This window comes from Pygocentrus nattereri, chromosome 6 (assembly GCF_015220715.1).
Source record: "Pygocentrus nattereri isolate fPygNat1 chromosome 6, fPygNat1.pri, whole genome shotgun sequence".
Lineage (NCBI taxonomy): Eukaryota > Metazoa > Chordata > Actinopteri > Characiformes > Serrasalmidae > Pygocentrus > Pygocentrus nattereri.
Genome location: NC_051216.1, coordinates 34871273 through 34891570, shown reverse-complemented (window position 1 = coordinate 34891570; position 20298 = coordinate 34871273). Strand labels below are relative to the sequence as shown.

Below are 20298 nucleotides of genomic sequence, written 5' to 3'. Positions count from 1 at the left end.
ATGCCATGATACCATTCACCAGTCAGACAACACCAGTTACTATAACCATTTCCTATAACCCCCACTCCCTGTCTTTTCATTTAGGGAAAATGGAGCTTCACTTCCTTTTTCATGTGTTTCCAGTATGGCCTCTTTTTCTCTCTTTCTCCCCCTCTTTTTATCTCGCAACATCCTCCGAGGGGCAGGTTCATAGATGGAATGTGAAGAAAGTGAATGTGACTGTTTTGAGTTTGTGTGTGAGTGAGAGAGAGAGAGAGGGAGAGAGAGAGAGAGAGAGAGAGAGAGGGAGAGAGAGAGAGAGAGAGTTAAAACATTAGGTCATTAGCCCTGTCTTCTCTTCCTCATTTCCTCTCTATGATCTGAGGGTGTGATCCAGTCAGATCACTGTGTGAACTGCTTGAAGATTAACAGACTAGGACAGACCCATCAGCTGCCAACAGACAAAGGAACGGACATATCTTTTGTCTTATTTCAGATTCTATTTATCAACCATTTGAGGGATTCTTCTTGAGGGACTGGTATGGACTTGAGGGGCCAAATCACTGTTGGATGAAACTTTGAATCATTGGAACCCAAGTGGAATCGCTGAATCAAGGATCAAGGGTCATTGTCGTAAAGGGACTGAACAGCTCTCAGTGTGATTTAGTTGTAGATGAGACTTTTGTGAGAACATCCTTGGCTTTTGGTGGAAGCAAGTTTTTTTTCTTTGAGACTTGAGCATCCTTGTAACATGCAGCCTATGTCTAGCCTCAGATGCAGGGAGCAAGAAGAGGCATCTTTGCAGCACCTCATGCCCAGATCTGTCAGGGTTACTGGGGTTACAGGAGCATCCTCTGGTGTCATAGGCTTCCAAGGGCCCCAAAGACACCCCAAACTCCCTCGAGAGCTCAGCCTGCAGGAGCAGCAGGAGCTTAGGCGCAAGATTAACAGCCGGGAGAGAAAGAGAATGCAGGACCTCAACTTGGCCATGGATGCTCTTCGGGAAGTGATGGTACCTTATTTTTCCTCCCCCTCTTCATCTCCTGGTGCAGGAGGAGGAGGACTGCAGCACCCTTACCTGCCTCCCGGAGCTCCTCCAAATGGCCGTCGTCTCTCAAAAATTTCCACTTTGGTTTTGGCACGAAACTATATTCTTCTGTTGGGTTCATCCCTTCAAGAAATGAGGCGACTCCTGGGCGAGGTCAGCATCGGGATGAGTGTTGGTGGGACAGTACCACGCCTCCTCCTCACTAGAGGGTGGCCATTTCTCACAGGTCCAGGACAGCTTCTGCTAAGCCCCCCAGAGGTCCAGCCACTTTGCTCAGTCAAGTGTGCTCCACTGCCACTGAATGACCCCTCAAATCTGGAGGAATCATGGGGTTCAGGAAGGGTGAATGGAACCCCACTCTGCCCCTGCGGCGTGTGTAGGGTGCAAAGAGTGGTGCATGGTGCACCTACATCACGCTTCCAAAAATAAGCACAGGACACCTGAAAGAGGATGCACATTTCTGAGATCATAAGAAAACTGCTTTTGTATTACAAACATGAGCCCTCTTTGTTTCATCTTTTCTTTCTTTGTTTTTATTTTGTTGTTGTTGTGGCTTTTTGATGTCAACTATTACTGTATTATTTATATGTGCCAGTGATTCCCCTGCCTGGTTCCTGATACAAGAAGTGTTCATGATGTATTCACTAGAGGAGCACAAATCGTGAACCGTGATTTTTTTTTAAAGCTGAATCTCACATTGTATGGGCTAAGAGAAAAACATTTCAATACTATATATTTGCCAAAATTACAACATATTCCTAACCTTGACATTTTATATCTTATTGCTGCAATATAATGTAAGAATATAATTGGGGTGTTTGGCCCTCAAGTAGGATGTTGTTTAGGGTCCCAAAATGTATCAACATGTGTTGGAAACCACTGATATGTGCAATTGACCAACTGAAGTGTTCAGTCTAAATAGCACATAATATGTAAAACAATATCCTAAACATTAGTCTATTCTTGAATGAGACAAACTGCAACCTATAAAAGCACATGATGTGTCTAACTCCTAATATTTTGTACAGAAAAAAGTAAAATTTTTCTTCTACTGACTTTGACTACACTCACCATTCATGGCAATGAGAATAAAAGTACCTTACAAAAAGTAGTGTGTGTGTTTGTGTATGCGTGTTTCTGCAGCAGTTCAAGAAATGGTGAATATTCACCTTTCAACAGGCTTTTGTATCTTTCACTTTCTTACCCTTTCTTTGTCATGTTACCCCAATTTAAATGTGTATTTGTGTGTGTATGTGTGTGTGTGTGTGTGTGTGTGTGTGTGTGTGTGAGTGTGTGTGTGTGTTTGTGTGTGTATGTGCATGTGTGTGTGCTCTTCATCTAAGTGAATGTGAGCCCTCACAGACTGAAATAATTACTCAAACCCTCTCCATGTGATGAGGAGGTGCAGCTTACAGCAATACTGCAACAGTCTCTCTCCACCCTGGCCTTGCTTCTTTAGCCCACCTCAAACTCCTATTCAACTGGGCCAAACAAACCCGAACATCAAAACCTGTCCCTATAATTACTTTGCTCCACTCTCCTTCTCTTCCTCCAGTGCTCCCTCCCTACCTCCCTCCCCTGTCCCCCATCCCTCGCTCAGAGAGGTAAAAGGCCGTTTAGCCGGGCCAGTGTGCCGCATACTCATTACGCTCTACTCACAATACGTTCAAACGCCCAGAAAATGTGTTTCCATCAAAAGAGCTCGCCCTGCAAAAGTAGAAACGACACCACCCCACCCCCTTAGCACCCAAAACTCTGACGTCCGTCACCTCGGCGCTAAAGAGCAGGCCCCCTTTCAATCCAAATAGAAAAGGAGGTAGCAGTGAAAGAGAGCAAAGGCAGCCCCTGCTCCAGGATTGAGGGGCTCGTGAGTGAATGATAATGCTGATCATAATCATAATAACGATGATAAAATAGTGGGAATAATTGGGCAGGCGGTGAGAGGGGGATTAGCCTGGCCGGGCGAGTGAAAGAGGGCAGCAGGTTGAAAAGAGGGAGTCTGTTACCCATCGGGTGAGACAAAGAGAGAGGTAGATGCCATTAAGCAAGATTAAGTCTAATAGAACTTGATTTTCTTACAAGAAAAGGAAAGAAAAGGGGAGGGGGTGGGCCAAGGAGTGAGAAAGATCAAAGACAATCCGTCTTGAGACCCCACTTCTTGCAGTGAGACGCACATACACACTGACTTAGTATTCTTCATATTTACATATAGCTGTCTTATGCCCTAGCTTGAAGAGGACTGCCTCACTAATTTTAACTTTCATTCACTTAAATCCTGCTCTGTGTCAGTCTCTCTCTCTCTCTCTCTCTCCCTAACTGTCTTTTGTACTCAGTCCAGGCAAAACAAAGAGAAACAGAACAGGAGAGAGAAGAACAGAGGCGTCCCATTGTTCCTCACTAAATACCAATGTGTCGGTGCATAGCTCACTGATATACAACCAGCAGCCTGGGTCGTTGTGTGGATGCATGTTTGTTTGCATGTTTGTTTCTGTGGTTTATGATTGAATCATGTTTAAACCTACAGATGGGTTGATACTTATTCTGTTATATAATTTTGAACATCCATGTAAATTTGTTTTAACTCTATGCGTAAGAATGTGAGGATGGGTTGAAGACTGATTGAGGGCCATCCATCCTTGGCTATGGGTGAAAGGACGAGTGTGAGAAGAGTTCCACTCCTCCTTTCAGCTCCTCTGCACATGCTGAGGATTTATTTCTCCCTTGCCCGGGGTCTTTATTTTTTACCCTCTCAGTCCAGCCAAATTTCCAACCTCCTGGTGACTTATAGCGGGTGAGAGAGTCATCGATTTATCACACAACCCAGCAAGAGAGAGAAAGAAACCCACACAAGCAGGAGAGAGAAAAGCACCAAAGTACATTTTATATCAATGATTCAGTAAATACATTAATAATTAGACTCCTACATAATAACTTCTCCAAGTTCTTTTCTTCTCTTCCTATCTCTCCTCCTCTCTTATTTCTCTTCTTTTCTCTTTTCTTCCCTTCCCATCTCTTCTCCTGTTATTTCTCTTCTCTTCTCTTCCCTTCTCATCTCTTCTGTTCTCTTATCTTCCCTTCCCATCTCCTCTCCTGTTATTTCTCTTCTCTTTCCTTCTCATTTCTTCTCTTTTCTTCCCTTCTCATCTCTTCTCCTGTTATTTCTCTATTCTTCTCTTCCCTTCTCATCCCTTCTGTTCTCTTATCTTCCCTTCCCATCTCCTCTCCTGTTATTTCTCTTCTCTTCCTTTCTCATTTCTTCACTTTTCTTCCCTTCCCATCTCTTCTCCTCTCTCATTTCTCTTCTCTTCTCTTCTCTTCTCGTTTCTTCCCTTCTCATCTCTTCTCCTCTCTTATTTTTCTTCTCTTCTCTTCCTTTCTAATCTCTTCTTCTCTCTCATTTTTCTTCTCTTTTCTTTTCTTCCCTTCCCATCTCCTCCTCTCTTCTCTTGTCTTTTCTTCCCTTCTCATCTCTTCTCCTCTCTTATTTCTCTTCTCTTCCCTTCCCATCTCTTCTCCTCTTATTTCTCTTATCTTTTCTTCCCTTCTTATCTCTTCACATCTCTTACTTCTTTTCTCTTTGCTTCTCTTTTCTTTTCTTCCCTTCTCATCTCTTCCCCTCTCTTCTCTTCTCATTTCTTCTCTTCTCTTGTCTTTTCTTCCCTTCTCATCTCTTCTCTCTTATTTCTCTTCTCTTCTCATCTCTTCTTGTCTCTTATTTCTCTTCCCTTTTCTTTTCTTCCCTTCCCATGTCTTCTCCTCTCTTCTCTTCTCTCTTATTTCTCTTCTCTTCTCATCTCTTCTTGTCTCTTATTTCTCTTCTCTTTTCTTCCCTTCTCATCTATTCTCCTCTCTTATTTCTCTTCTCTTCCCTTCTCATCTCTCCCCCTCTCTTATTTCTCTTCTCTTATCTTCTCTTCTGTCTTATTTATCTTTTCTTTTTCTTTTCTTCTCTTTTTTCTTTCACTTTCTACTCTTTTCTTCTCTTCCCTCATGATCTCTTCTCTTCTTTTTTCTTTTCTCTCTTCTCTTTTCACCTCTTCTGCTCTATTATTTGCCTTCTCTTCTCCGATTTCTCTTTTCTTTTCTTCTTTTCTCTTTCTTTTCTTCTTCAATTCCATATCTCCCTGTCTCTCTGTGCCTTTCACATCATCTCTCCCTTCATTTCTGTCTCTCTCTTTTCTTTCTCCCTCTCCATTTCTCCCCTTCTCTCTCACTCTCACTATCATTCTATTTTTAACTCATCTATCTCTCTGTTACATGTTTCTCTCTCATTCTTTCTCTTTTGCTCTGTCCTTCTCTTTGTATATTCTTTCCCCCTAACCTCTCTCTCTCTCTCTCTCTCTCTCTCTCTCTCTCTGTCTGTCTCTGCTGAGAATCATTGGGCTCAACGTGGGGAGTCTGTCGTATAGGAAATGCTGAGCAATAAATTTGAGCATGTGAATGAAAGAGAGAGGGAGAGGAGGATGGGTGGAGCTACAGGCCCTGTTCTCTTCACACCCCTCTTATTATTTATCTCTTTAACTTAGACCTCCTGTACCCCCCCATGCACACCCCTTAAATTCCTGACTACTGTTCTACAACCCAGCCCTAACCCAGTACACTCACTCTACTGGGCCTAGTAATGACCTGCGCCATTAACCCTCCACTCTAAGCCCACCCCTAACACACACACACACACACACACACACATGCACACACACTGGTTTCCATAACAGTTCCTCATTATCCTAATGCCCTTGTGTATCCTGAGTGCTTCAGGGTGGCACAGCATGGGAACAAGCTTGATTTAACACACACACACACACACACACACACACACACACACACACACACACACACACACACCACACACACACACACTCACACACACACAATCACATGTGTAGTGCTGTATGAACTTGTGAAGATATCAAAACTGAGAAAGACAAACTTCTCTCTTCCCAACACATAACAAGCACACATAGTGTCAGTGTTAAGAAGCACTACTTTTATGATGGTTTAAAAGCTTTTTGACTAAATGGTGCCCTCTGTGGAGAATTGTACATATACAGCCTGCTAAACATGAATGAGTCGGTGAGTTACAAGCCACAACCATGAGGTGCTTTGCAAATGGTAGCTTCATGTATTAAACTTACCCAATGTGGGTTTAACACTACGCTGTCAAAAATAGGGTATTACCTTAAAAAGTGTCTAGACTGCCTTAGAATGGTAAGTTATTTGAACTAAGGTGTTGCTAGGCTATTGTGATAGTATCTCAGTGTCTGCTAATATGTGTAAATGGATGTGCTAGTATGCATGTGAGTCTGTATGTAATGTCCTTTTCTATGTATGAACACAAATTTCATATTGATTGAATGTTTTGAATCTCTACTTTCCACATAACTGTGCCACTTGTTTCAATGTATCACACATGAGAAATAATCCCTATAAACCTAGACCATGTTCTTGTTATTACCGATGGTAACTGCAACATTATTGAAGTAGCCTGTCTAACTGAAGCACTGTTGAGTCTTTGGGATTTATTGCAGTTTGTTATAGTCCTCAAGAGAACACTGAAGTAAGTCTAAAGTGTTCCTGTCTTTAAATTGAAGAGGAAAGTAAACACAAACAATCCTTCTGCAGAGATTCGGGGCTCTCTATCATGAGGAGAAGAGCAAACACACACACACACACACACACACACATTCAGTAACACGCTATCTGTCCCTGGTTGTCTCCGGTCGTGTGGTAATGACCCTTTGGCTCTCAGTTTGACCTTTTTCCCAGAGTTTGCCCTAGGATAGAAATGCCAGTTAACACATCACAGGGCTAGGCCTCTATTCTTCTTCTCTCTTTTCTTCTTCTCTTCTCTCTCTTTTCTCTCCACTCACCCTGCTTGCCCTGGCCATGCAGCTGACAGCAAACAGGTCGCTCTCTTTTTCTCGCCTTCTCTCACTTCTCTGTTCTCTCTCCTCTTTTCTTCCCCCTCTTTTCTGCTTAATTGAGTTGTTTGGCAGACAGGCTTGTCAACCCGCCTCCACATCGTGGGGAGTCTGTGTATGTGTGTGTGTGTGTGTGTGTGTGTGTGTGTGTGTGTTGGGAGACACAGAGCAAAGGGTGAGCTAGCCTTTGTGCACAGCTAGACGGGTTAGTTTTTCACGGTTAGTGCTGCTTGAGTAGATATTCTACAGAGAGAGAGAGAGAGAGAGAGAGAGAGAAATATAGATATTTTTTTAATTCATTGATTTCATAAATTTGCCCGAGTAATGTCAACATATGCAACAGATTGTCGACATAGCTATGTATATAATGTGGTTCAATTCGAAAACCCACATGAATTGCATTCTTGCACTTGAATGCAAAAGTCTGAACACCCTGGTCAAAAGATGTGTTTTGTAGATTTTTACACCTACAGACTTCTGCTGCCATTTTCTGCAATTTTTTGTGCACAATTTCTATTTATTTACAGAGTTTAACATATGATGGAAACCACAAACACACACACACACACACACACACATATATATATATATATATATATATATATATATATATATATATATATATGTATATATATGCAGAAGTGTGTTCCCTGTACAATATTTCAGAATTGAGGCATAAATCAATTAATTCAATGCAATCAAAGTCATTCTGACATTGTTTTCCAAGTTTTTAGTTTTGAGAAAAGATTTTGACCTAAAATATATTGTAAATAAGTAAGTTAATAAACAAATGAACCATTTTAGTGAAGAGGTACATGCAAGATAAAATATTCTTAAAAGAAAATGTCTCCTTTTCAGATTAAAATCATCAAGATTACATATAAAAATCATAAGACAAATGTTGGCTCACTGTTGCTTTGCATAGTAAATAAATGGCTATTTGTGTTGTAGATATCATGAGCTCTGGTTCCGATCACGACCACTGTAAAGAAATCTGTCTGGGTCTGAGTGTGTAATCTTCTCTACAATGAACAACACAACTTTGAGTGGTTTGGTCGGCATCTCAATGATTGAATTATGCAGAGATTTTGAAAAATTGGTGCAATTCCCCTTGCAGAATTCTTTTAAATTTATGATTTTTTTCTATATTTATCTACATTAATCTATATTTTTAAAATTCTGACTTAATAGGATGAATTACATTCATGTGGGCACAATTCTTAGTGATTTAAATTATTTAGATTGTAATTAGGTTTTGAAGACTGATCTTGATAAGTGTTTGTATCAAGATATAAACACATTATTTCACACCTGTGAAGTGACTTATTTCATGGCCAATCTCACTGTTTTCACACTAGCAGGAAGGTTTTGTTTTAACATGTAATGAATCAGCCTCTGAGAGTCTGCGACTCCAGCTCTCTTCAGAGGGGAATTTATCTCACTTCCCCACAAGCACTTTCACAAACAGCGTTACCCATATATCTCACTTCACCATAAGAGGCAAGCAAATACAGCACTTAAGAGCATCATGAGTAGTGTGTGTAGACACTGACCAGCATCTTTAACACTGGAGATTTTCTACTAAAGAACTTATTAAAGCAGCAAATGAATTAGACTTTCTAGTAGTTCTTTAACTAAGCTAGAATATTTGAGATGCTTGTAAGAGGATATAAGCTGTTGTGATTTTTTTGGTTTTTGACAAATTTGTGTAGAAATGTACACAAACCCATACATATTAGTTTTATAAAATACATAAATTATATTTTAGAATGATATTAAATTTATTCATCATAAATATAAAAATCCTACTTAAATGTTAACATATAAACTTAAAATCCTATACATTGAAACAACATGCACACATGACAATTTCACAGATTTTTAGTTCATTGAAAAGTAGCCCATGCATCACCGATGTTGGAACAGAAGCTTTTGTACATAATGTGAGAATTTCAGTTACCAAGTATAATTTGTAAAAAGTGTCATGATGAATAAGGGCCAACAGAAATGGCTCAAAATGACTTGAATGTTGAAAATCATTTACATTTACATTTACAGCATGTAGCAGACACTCTTATCCAGAGCGATTTACAAGAAGTGCTTTGTCTATCTGGAGAAAGTATCTTTGCTAGTTACCAATAGGTTAAAGAGAAAGCCAGTCCTGAGCTGCTAGAAACAAAAAGTCACTGTGGATACCCAGAAAAAAAGCAACAGCGTTGAACACAGAGCAGTGCAGTACAATACATTACAATCAATACATAATTCAGTGCTCTTTTAAGTGCTGTATAAATCTTGTATCAACTTCTACTGAAATTAAAGAATGTGTTCTCCTCCTGTGATGTTGCTTCATTGTGGCATTATGCTCCTTTAAAATGAGCTAAATCTGTGATATGCGTTTCATATGTGTAATTATTGTTAATGTGTGTATATTCTTTTTCACAGAATTTGTGAAATATTTACAAAAGAAAATATTTTGTTTATATGAAACATTAATAAAAAAGATTATGTATTAGATTAAATGAATATTTTTCTACACTGATAATTACATATTTATTAATATCTCCCCTCACTTATATTTCTCATTACTTTTTTGTTACTTTTTTGACTGCCTGTTATTCTATCATGTAATGTTGTACAGCACATTTGCACATATCGAAATGTTTCTTTTATTTAACATAAAAATAAAGTTAAAATATAAGCAGAAGGGCAGACATTCATTCTTTAACACCAGGAGATTACTTTGTTATTCTTTAGTCCCCTTCTTCTAATTCTCCTGAAATTGTAGTGTCCCTTAATGCTGAAAAAGCCTTTGCTATTGTGGAACGGGGTTATCTTTACTTCATTTTAGTCAAAGTTGGTTTTGACTCGAACTTTATTCGTTGGATCCGTCTCTTATACACTTCCCCAAACACTTCCATCTATACTAATAATATGCATTCACCACCTTTTCCTTTGTACTGTGGGACATGCCAGGGATGCCCCTGCTTTTCAATTTGTGATTTGACTTCGAAGCCATGAAAGATATACTTTACAATGTAGTCCATAAACTTTTATGATCCTTTTATTTACCTCTCTAACTCCACTTCAAACCTTCCACCAATATTGGAAATTTTGGTCCAGTTTAGCCAACTCTCTGGTTATAAATTGAATTTGCAAAAAAGTGAGCTATTTTTTGTTAACTCTTTAGCAAAGTCACTTCTGCAGTTGATCTTTCCATTTAAAATTGCATTGGGGGATTTAAGTACTTGGGGGTATTCTTCACCAACTCATTTTTTATAACCTTTTCTCCAAAAATTTCCAGCCCCTGCTGGACAAATTTAAATCAGATATATCCAAGTGGGCCTTCCTTCCATTGTCCCTTACGAGCTGTGTCAGCTTGATTATAATGATTACCCTCCCTAGATTCTTATATACTTTTCAAAATATGCCAGTGGCCATTAGTAAATCTTTTTTTTGTCAACCTGCTGAATACATTTTTATGGGATAACAAACTTGCGCATCTCAAGAGGTCAGTTCTTCACCTCTCAAAGTCTAAAAGAGGCTTGGTTCTCCCTAACTTTCGCCACTATTATTGGGCTTGTAACATCTATAAATTACTTTACTGGGCCAGTTGGAGAGCAGCAAATAGCATTCCACCTTGGGATCTCATCCCAGTTCATTCCATTTGTTAACAAAGCTTCTACTAATCTGGTTGTTACCAGTACTATTAAAATTGGAAAACATTTTGGTTTTCGTAGTGGCTCAATCTATATGCCCATCCTAAAAAATGACTTGTTTCCTCCTTCCTGGTCCAGGTACATTCCTCATCCATATGCGCCAGACACGGCTTACTGCAGGTGCTCCACAGGGCTCACTTTACTAATGCTAGGCTGGCAAAAATACTTCCGAATCGAAGTGATACTTGTGAAGGATGTAAATAGTCTCCGGCTGACCATGTGCATATGTTCTGGACTTTGCTAGTTTTTGGTCTAATATATTTGATACTCTCAATCAAGTGCCCAACTGTAATTTAAGCCCTATTTGGCATCACCCCTGATTTATGTGTTATTACCTTCACAACCTTACTGGCCAAATGTGCCATTCTTCTTAAATGGAAACAGGCCTCTCCTTGACATAGAAGCACACATTTGTTGTCTAATTTTATAATTTTAATAATGTAATATATTTGTGATTGTACAAAATGCAGTAAACAGATTCAGAAAAAAATATGTAAGCAGAAGCATTATAGTAGCAATATTATTATACTATTCATTAAACAGAATGTCTATGGTTTTGACATGCTTGAAACTGTTTGTGTGTGTGTGTGTGTGTGTGTGTGTGTGTGTGTGTGTGTGTGTGTGTGTGTGTAAGCTTGTAAGCTTGTAAGCTTTATGAGTATGAGTGATGCTGTCCTGCCCTCTTCTTTTTCCCCGGTGCACTCTGACACACATCAGAGACAGAGAAGGGCAAACCATGTGTGTGTGTGTGTGTGTGTGTGTGTGTTTGTGTGTGTTTGTGTGTGTGTGTATGTGTATGTGTCATTTATAGACAAGGTCTGGACTGGAGCCACTTTATTTCAACCTCCCCCCAGCAGCCCTCCCCATACATACACACCTCTCTTCTCTTCTGGGGCAATCTGACATCAACACACACACACACACACACACACACACACACACACACACACACACACAAGCACATACACACCCTCTGGAGTTGTACTGACAGCAGAACTCAGCCAGAAGGCAGACAGACGTTGTGCTGACCAGCACAAACCTGAAGACATGGCGGCCCAAGGGCAATCATGAGAAAGGGGGAGGGTGAGAGAGGGAGAGAGAGAGAGAGAGAGAGAGAGAGAGAGAGAGAAATGAGAGAAGCGGGGTCAGGTCTTCTCTTTTCCAGCCTGCTGGAATGCCAAAACCGGCCGGCAGGGTCAAGGCTTGATGCTCCTCAGAATCCATAAACGCCTGTGTCCTCTTAAACTGGGCCACAATGTAAATGACTCCCAACTTTACAAATTATGGTGGGGCTGCACATTTGTGCAGACAAGATAGAGTGAATTACCACAGTGTTAGTGATTTAATTAGTACCCACAATGAATGACTGTTTTACAGCTGTAGAGAGAAAAGCACACATTGTTCACAGTGGGTTTTATTCAACAATATAAATAACAAACTACTGAACAAATAGAGAAAGTTTTTCTGCTCCTATTAGTTACAACAGCTCTATATGCTCAGGTTCATGCATATATAATCTGTGTGGAAATCTGCACTCTTAAAATAAATGTGCCAAAAAGGGATCTTTGGATCAATGCCACAGAAGAACCACTTAAAAAAAAGAATGTGGGTCTTTCTGAAGAAGTTCAGTTGAGATTCAAATGAGTGCAAATAATCTGTTTAAAGTTTAAAAACCTAATGTAAAGCTTCTATACCAATTAAAGTTTTGTTCCCCTAAGAATTAAGTCCAAGTCAAAAACTAATTAGCAACCTTTGTTTAAGAGTGTGTGCTTTATCTTTATTAACTTCCTGGCTTAAACCACTTAAACTGCAAGAACCTGTATGTGGGTCCACAGTTTCATTCCTCATTTACATAATTACATTTTACACCAATCAGGCCTAACATTATGACCACCTGCTCCAGCAGCACTGCTGTGTCTGATCCACTCAGACCAGCGCAACACACACTAACACACCACCACCTCTTCAATGTTACTGCAGTGCCAAGAATGTTCCACTGCCCAAATAGTATCTGCTCTGTGAGGGTCCATGGGGGTCTTGACCACTGAAGTGGGCTAACAAAATACACATAAAAGTGGGCTAACAAAATATGCAGAGAAACAGATGGACTACAGTCTGTAATTGTAGAGCTACAAAGTGCACATATATATTAATTAAGAAACACAAGAGCTGAAGAGAAAGCCAAACACAGTAGATTAACCTCTAATTCATCCTAAATGTTCAAAGTTGTATTACACACTTCTATAACCTAAGAATAGCTCAACTGGTTTGCATTGAAGTCCCTGTAGTTACTGAATAATATGGTTTTATATTAAGATTGAGTGACACATATGTTAAAATATCCATCACAAGTTTCAGCTAAAACATGGAATGCCTGTGTTTTTTCATGCTCATGAAAAGTGGAGTACATAAGAGGATTCACTCTTTTATGAAGCTCAGCACACAGTTCCACTGACCTTCACGTATATCTTCTGCAACGCAATCATGATATGATGAAAGTTGTATAATACAGTTAATGTCCTGATGTCCTTACGCAGTGCGCTCTGCAAAGCGGGTGGTGTGGGTTACCAAGTCCACTCTGTTAGAAGGGCATGGTCTCCCCTCCCCACACACACACTCATACACACATGCTCATACAAACACACACACACACACACACACACACACACGGGTCACTCCTGGTCTCTTCAGGTCAGGTGCTGCTTGGCTTGCCTGGAGGCTAATTAGCATATATTAGCATGCTGTCAGACAGCGTCAGAGAGTTGGAGTTGACCCAAACCAGAGAGAGAAAGCGAGCAAGAGAGAGAGAGAAAGATACTAGAGAGAAAGATCACCTACGAACTCTTGTAGACTGAAGAATTATTTCTTCTTACTGCAGACCCCAGCATAATGGTGTGTGTGTGTGTGTGTGTATATATATATATATATATATATATATATATATATATATATATATGTACAGATGTATAAAAGGAAAAAACAAAAAGGAAAGATTAAAGAAAAAAATGTGTAAGGTATGGCCCAAGTTGCCACAACACCTTCACTGAGCCGTTGCATAGATTCTACAAATCTGTGAAATTGTACTGGAGGTCTGTGAAACTGAACTGGAGAGATTGAACTTCACTCTTCCAAAAGATATTCCCCTAGTTGGTGTTTTGATGATGATGGTGGATAATTATATTATATTATTACATTATTTAATATGTTGTTCCAAGGGTCCTACAGGTTAGGAGTTCTCAACCTTTTTGATCAAAAGTTCTTAGCATTTATCACTAGAAACCATGAAGGACAAAGAAAAGACTACTTTTTTGATGAAAGGTATATTTTAGGAAATTTTCAGCAAAATGTTTGGGTGCCATAATATGCAATGTGTATTACTAAACATAAAATATTGAGAGAATAGGCTAACATGAGTGGCAAATTAAGAGAAATGTTTTGCTTCCAAATGGACAAGGGACAAAAAACGTAGATGAAGTTGTTTTTAGGCCATTGTCACATGGCATGTCTTAATACTTGTAACTGTTTAAAGCATTGTATGTTTCCTTCCTATTACTTTACCTATCAGTTATGTTTGCACTGATTTTTGAGGCACCAAGATTCATCAGTGTCTGACTATAGACCACTGGCTCCCCTCAGTACAGGCCCAAGAACCAGCAGAGGGTGCTTTGCTGGTGGTTCAGAAATGTTGCCATAGGTGATCAATTGGATTGAGACCTGGTGTCTGCACAGGATATGATTTACATTGTTTTCACACTCATTAAAATAATCAGTGACCCCTCATGTCCTGTGCATGCAGGCATTCAGTGATCCCTCATGTCCTGTGTGCGAGACCACTCCCATCAGAATAGAAATGTTTCATTATGACAATGACAGGTGATCATTCAGAATAACTTTGTATTGATCTGCAGTGACTCTTCTCTCTAAGGTGACAATGGACACAATTCATACCAATGCAATGCTCCTCACATCATAACAGATCCATCGGTCCTCTTCACTGGAGAGGCCAACTTGTGGAGAATGTGGTCAAGCATGAAACCATATGACTGTTTCCCCATCTCTGTGGAGCCTATTGTTTTACACCACTCAATGACTTTAGGTAAAGTTTAAGATCAAATTGTCATGTCAGAAAAGCAGTTTCACTACAAAAGGGTTCAAGACCAGTTCAATATTTTGCTTGAAACAAACACAAAACTGAAAATATAATCATCTTTTTCCAGAACAGAAATGTTAATTGTCGTTTTTTACTGGTAAATGATTACTTTTTATCAATTTTTCTCATTTTTTTATGTATTAATATTGATCTCTTATCCAGAGTAATGACATATGCTCAGTTACATGTACTGAAGTGAAAAAAGCAATACAAGTGTAAGTATTTGTGTCTTATAGAGACTTGCTTATGTCCTTTCTGACACTAAATAGAGATAAACAAATGATTTTTGAACTTCAGGTGTAAAATGTTTTCTGTTCTATTCATCATCAGTAAAACTTTAACACCACTGACAAAATTACTCAAAACTGGGATTTTTAAAAAAATAAAGTCTATTGCCACTTATTTCATATTATTTAATAATTCAATCAGTTAATTCTTCAAAAGTAACACCACAGAAATTGTCTTTGTAACACATGAAGTCATCAGTATTTTATCCAAATTGATCAGAAATATGAATAGACACTATAGTAACCATGAACTTCTCAGAGTTTGTCTTTTTTCTTTTGATATCCATATAAGATGTAATTTAAAAGACTCTCCTGGTTTGTAACAACATTTCATGTTTCTGTAATACTACAGACAAATTATGTGATACATATTAGATACTATAACTTTTTATTCTATTACCTAACATGTATACATACTGCTAGAATCACATACCGATATGTCCACATATCGAAGCACCATTAGAGATGGTAAGAACAGCTTACCAAAGCTTTGACTGACAGCAACCAGTCAGGGTTGTGATTAGATAAGTCAAACTTGCTTTCTGATTGGACTAAGTCAAGCTTTCCTATTGGTTCATCAATTTGCCACCAAAACAGGGTCTAAAATCCATAGTTGTAAAAAGAAGTTCACACAAACAGAAAGGGAGACGTGTTTGTATTACCACGCAGAAAAAGGTCTGGCATCAAACGCTTCATGTGATTTTATGGTCTGGCACAATGTAAACCATGTGTTTAGTACTGATTCACACATTATTTACAAATGACATATAATGGTTTCATACATTTGTGAATTTGATTTACTTTTATGTAGTTGGTCAAACACCAACTGTCAGGACATGTCAGTACATTTGTGAATATCATTTTACAACCTCAAAATGTTTTTCACCCTTTCTTGACTCCATAAATCTTAGTTTTCCTTGGCTAATGTGTGTATTGAACAAAGAATACCCAGACCTCAATTTTCTGTGGTTTATTCTTATTTTCAGCTTTTCTTCTTGGCTTCAAAGTTGCCACCGCAGTGTAAAAATGACCAAGCTACTACTGTCAGCTGTGACTTTGTCTATTGTTACTTTTATGCCTTTAGGTTAAGAGGAGAATTGGGTAAATTTGAGTTTTGGAAGAAACATTAAACCATAACCTTAAGTTATGCAACCGATTAACAATGTCTCTCTCTCTCTCTCTCTCTCTCTCTCTCTCTCTCTCTCTCTCTCTGTGTATCCTCTCCTGCTGAGGGACACTGATGTGTGTTTACTGGTGTTGTGTCTCAGTGCAGGGAGGCTTGTAGCACAGCGAGGGGCTCACACAGGTGTGAAAGACCCCCCCCCCCCCCACACACACACACACACACACCTCAATTCATCCTACAATGGCAAATAGAATATGAATATTAAAGAAAGGATTGCTGCTGCAATACAGCTTAATAAATAAGCACATTATAAACAAACAGACAGCAAGAGACTATCAGTTAGAAGCACAAGCACAGAAAGCAGGATTATTTTAATAAAACCAATAGGAGACTGCTTTTACATCAGCATTATATACACAGTGTGTTTCCAAAGTTTATAGACAGCTGCTCCTCCTCTTCTGAAATTAAGGCTATTAATTTTGAACATATAATATATGTTAATATGCATCATCATTACATCTCAACATATATTACATTAAAGTGCATTCTTTCCAGATCAAGGGAAGCTCCTAAAATGAATCATGTTAATCAAATAGTGCAGAGTGGACATATACAGTCTTTGTTAGAGTATATGGTATAGTGCTTAATGAGGGTAAAATATTTTGTTGATTTTCTAGTTGCAAATAAGTTACACATCTTCTACAGAGAGCACACTTGAATATGGAGTATTCCTGCTATTTTTAGTGCACAATTTCTATTTATTTGCTGTATTCAATATACTAGAAAACATTTAAACATGATGCATTTTATGCTTTTTTCATTACAGTATAGTGCAAAAGTCTCAGGTTCATTAATTTAATTTCTAGCCAAAAACGACCTTTGAGTACAAGTTATTACTCAATGTCAGGAAGAAAGCAGAAAACCTTTATTTAACAGAAAGCACAAAAAATACTCAACAGCTAGATTTATATGTCTTCTTAAGCATTTAGCCCATCCACTATGCCTTTATCACCGAAAAATATATAAAATAAAGAGACTTGCTTGTTTTTCAAAGAAATCTGCAGAGATATTTTTCAGACCTTCAAAGTCTTAGAGGTTGGCTGCATGTTCTGCTCCTCACCAATCAAGTAATCCCAAGTTCATTCAGTAATGATGAGGTCTGGACTGGGCAACGTCTTTGTTTCATTAACAGATTTTCTTTTTTTGTCAGTTGTCTTTTCTCAGTAATGCCTTCTTGACAGCTACATATCCTTTCAGACTCATAGTGTTGAGTTTTCTTCTCACAGCGGAAGGATGGACAGAAATACTTGTGAGTTTTATCACATCTGAAGCAAGAGTGGAGCTTGATTTTCTCCTCTCTCTCAAAGATGAAAGCTTAATGGTCACAGTTTTGGTCTACTTGGTCTTAAACAGTTATTCAAAGTTCAATATTCTTTATATTTAATTCTATGTGCATCTAGAAATTTCTCCTGAAAAATGAAACTAAAACATGAAAATGAAATTTGTCTACAAATGAAACAATTGAAGGGTGCCCCTACATTTATTCAGTAATTATGTCTACGTCCATATTACAATCCTTATTGCTCAATTCTGATATGTCACTCAGTTTCTAGCTTCATGAAGGTTGACAGTTTTGTTTGTTAGTGACCCGTCTCTGTCATTAGCGTGAACACATCTCTGCCCTGAAAGAATCCACATGCACACATTTTGTCAAATAAAAGCCAGTACTGCCCACACTGGATAGCAACCCTAGTGATGTGTGATGTAAAAAAATGTGATAGATTAGATTATATAAACATACAGTATATTGCCACATACTGTATGTTCATACAATCTAATAATTAATCTAATATGCGAGTAGTTTAGTCATGAGAGTGAGGAGGTGAAGTGACTCACAGTCGCTTGAAGTTTACGTGGTTAAAATAACTGTGTCACTTGGACTTACATTTTTAAATGAAAAGATCTGTGTATAAATCCGAGTGCTTATTGTACATTCAGACTGACCATGAGGACTGAATGGTCATCATCTGAAAGGGCTAAAGTTAGAGAGCGTGTGAGAGGTGGATGGTGGATGCTGTGCAGCAGGCAGACAGTCGTCATCTCTGTCAGATACAAAGCCTGGCCTGTTCCTCCGCAGCCACGAGCAGCCTCACCATCTGTCAACAAACCCCCACAGTACAAACATTGTGTTACAGCCCCGGAACACACACTCACTCACACACACATACACATACACCTGACGGCCTCAAACTATTACATCTCAGCTTGAAGTGCTGCCAGAGACCCAGAACAATAGAGGGCATCTCCACCCTCTGCAGTGATATCATAGAGACTCCAGTGATCTCCTCTGCTAACTGATCTCTCTCTCTTTCTCTCTGTCCCTCACTCTGTCTCTGTCACACACATGGCTTAAATAAAATCAGAGAAAAGCAAAGAATACCTACATGATCAGGAGCAACAAAAGGCCCCTGACTTTATTCACTGTTTTTTTTAATAAAAGCCACTTATTTTTTGGTTGATTATTGATTGTTTGATCAATTTCTTTTTTATTTCTTAAGTTATGGTTAGGTTAAGGGTTAGCCAGTTAGAACACTGGGCCTCATCAACCATTCATCAACCATTCATCAACCATGCTTAAGAAGAATTTTCTTCTTTAAATTCACTTACACAGCTTTCACAAAGATTCTGAGAGTCACCAGTGTTTTCTTATTTGGGATTTGTTCTTAGGCACAAACAGAATATAAACACACTCAAGAACAACAACACATCATGAATCTGAGGTGGACTTTTTCTTAGGACCTTTCTCATGAACAAATTTAAGAAAAACTTAGGAAGATATTAGTGAATGAGGCCCTTTTTTAATTACATTTACATTTTTAATTACACTTACAGTGTACAATATGTGTGGAAATCCTGGCCTTATTACATCTTTATATTTTTTATATTAACATTTGATTAACTTAAAAAATGAAATACTAATTGTAGCAGGTGATGCTTTTTGGAGTAGTCTTGACATCACTGAATAGTAGATCTTAAACATGATGAGTTACTATGAGACTTAGTGAGGTGTCCACACATTTGGACTTACCATAATTACTATTTTATCTTTTTTTATTTTTGCATTTTCAAGTTTATTAAAAATAACGTAACTGTGCATTTGCAAAATTTGCAATTTTTTATATAGATATTGTGTTCATTTGTATTCAATTTAAAAATAAATAAAAGAATTGGTAATACTCCTGTGGTGCCCAGACTTTCACATACAATTTCAGACACATAATTATATGATGTATATGATGGACCTCTTTTCTTTTTAGTTGTGTCCTTGGTCATATTAAGCACAATCCATGGTGTTATATAATTCATAAAATACAAAATTTATGAGGAGACCCAATGTCCTTCATAAAAAGAGCCAGCATCATACCATTTTATTACCTTCTATTTTGTCTGGCTAAAGAGCTACTTGGCCTGCACAGAGCCCTCACCTTAACCCCACTGAACACCTTTGGGGTGAATTGGAACATCAACTGCAAGACTCTTGTCCAACATCAGTGCCTGACCTCACAAATGTTTTTTGACTGGATAGGCACAAATTCACACAGACACACTTCAAAATTTTGTGGAAAACCTTCCCATAGGAGTATAAGCTGTCATAGCTCCAAAGGTGGCGTGGGGCCCAGAGGGGGAGTCAGGAAGGAGGGTGCCCTATATTAATGGCAAGCACTTTTGTAAGTCGCTCTGGATAAGAGCGTCTGCTAAATGCCATAAATGTTAATGTAAATGTAATGGCCATTCTTTTGGAATGTCCCATAGGTGTGATTGGCAGTGTATATAATGTATGAACAAAGCCGTAAAAACAAACCCACAGACACACACAGACACACACACACAAACACAAACACACAGACGCATACACACACACACGCACTCACACACACACACACATACACACGCACACACACACATGCACACACACACACACACACACACACACACACACACACGCACTCACACACACACACACACACACGCACATGCACACACACACACACACGCACATGCACACACACA

General features: G+C 38.7%; 1 protein-coding gene across 1 annotated transcript; it reads left to right on the top strand.

The window, feature by feature from the left end:
* The first annotated feature begins 333 nt into the window (after positions 1-333).
* Positions 334-2138, top strand: olig1 (oligodendrocyte transcription factor 1). Its single transcript, XM_017706502.2, has one exon. The coding sequence runs from the start codon at positions 731-733 to the stop codon at positions 1454-1456; it is 726 nt and encodes a 241-aa protein (XP_017561991.2). The 5' UTR covers positions 334-730; the 3' UTR covers positions 1457-2138.
* Positions 2139-20298: the final 18160 nt, after the last annotated feature.

What these genes read in the sequence shown, in the direction of transcription:
- olig1 (XM_017706502.2), top strand. Translation starts at nt 731, where the DNA reads ATGCAGCCTATGTCTAGCCTCAGATGCAGGGAGCAAGAAGAGGCATCT.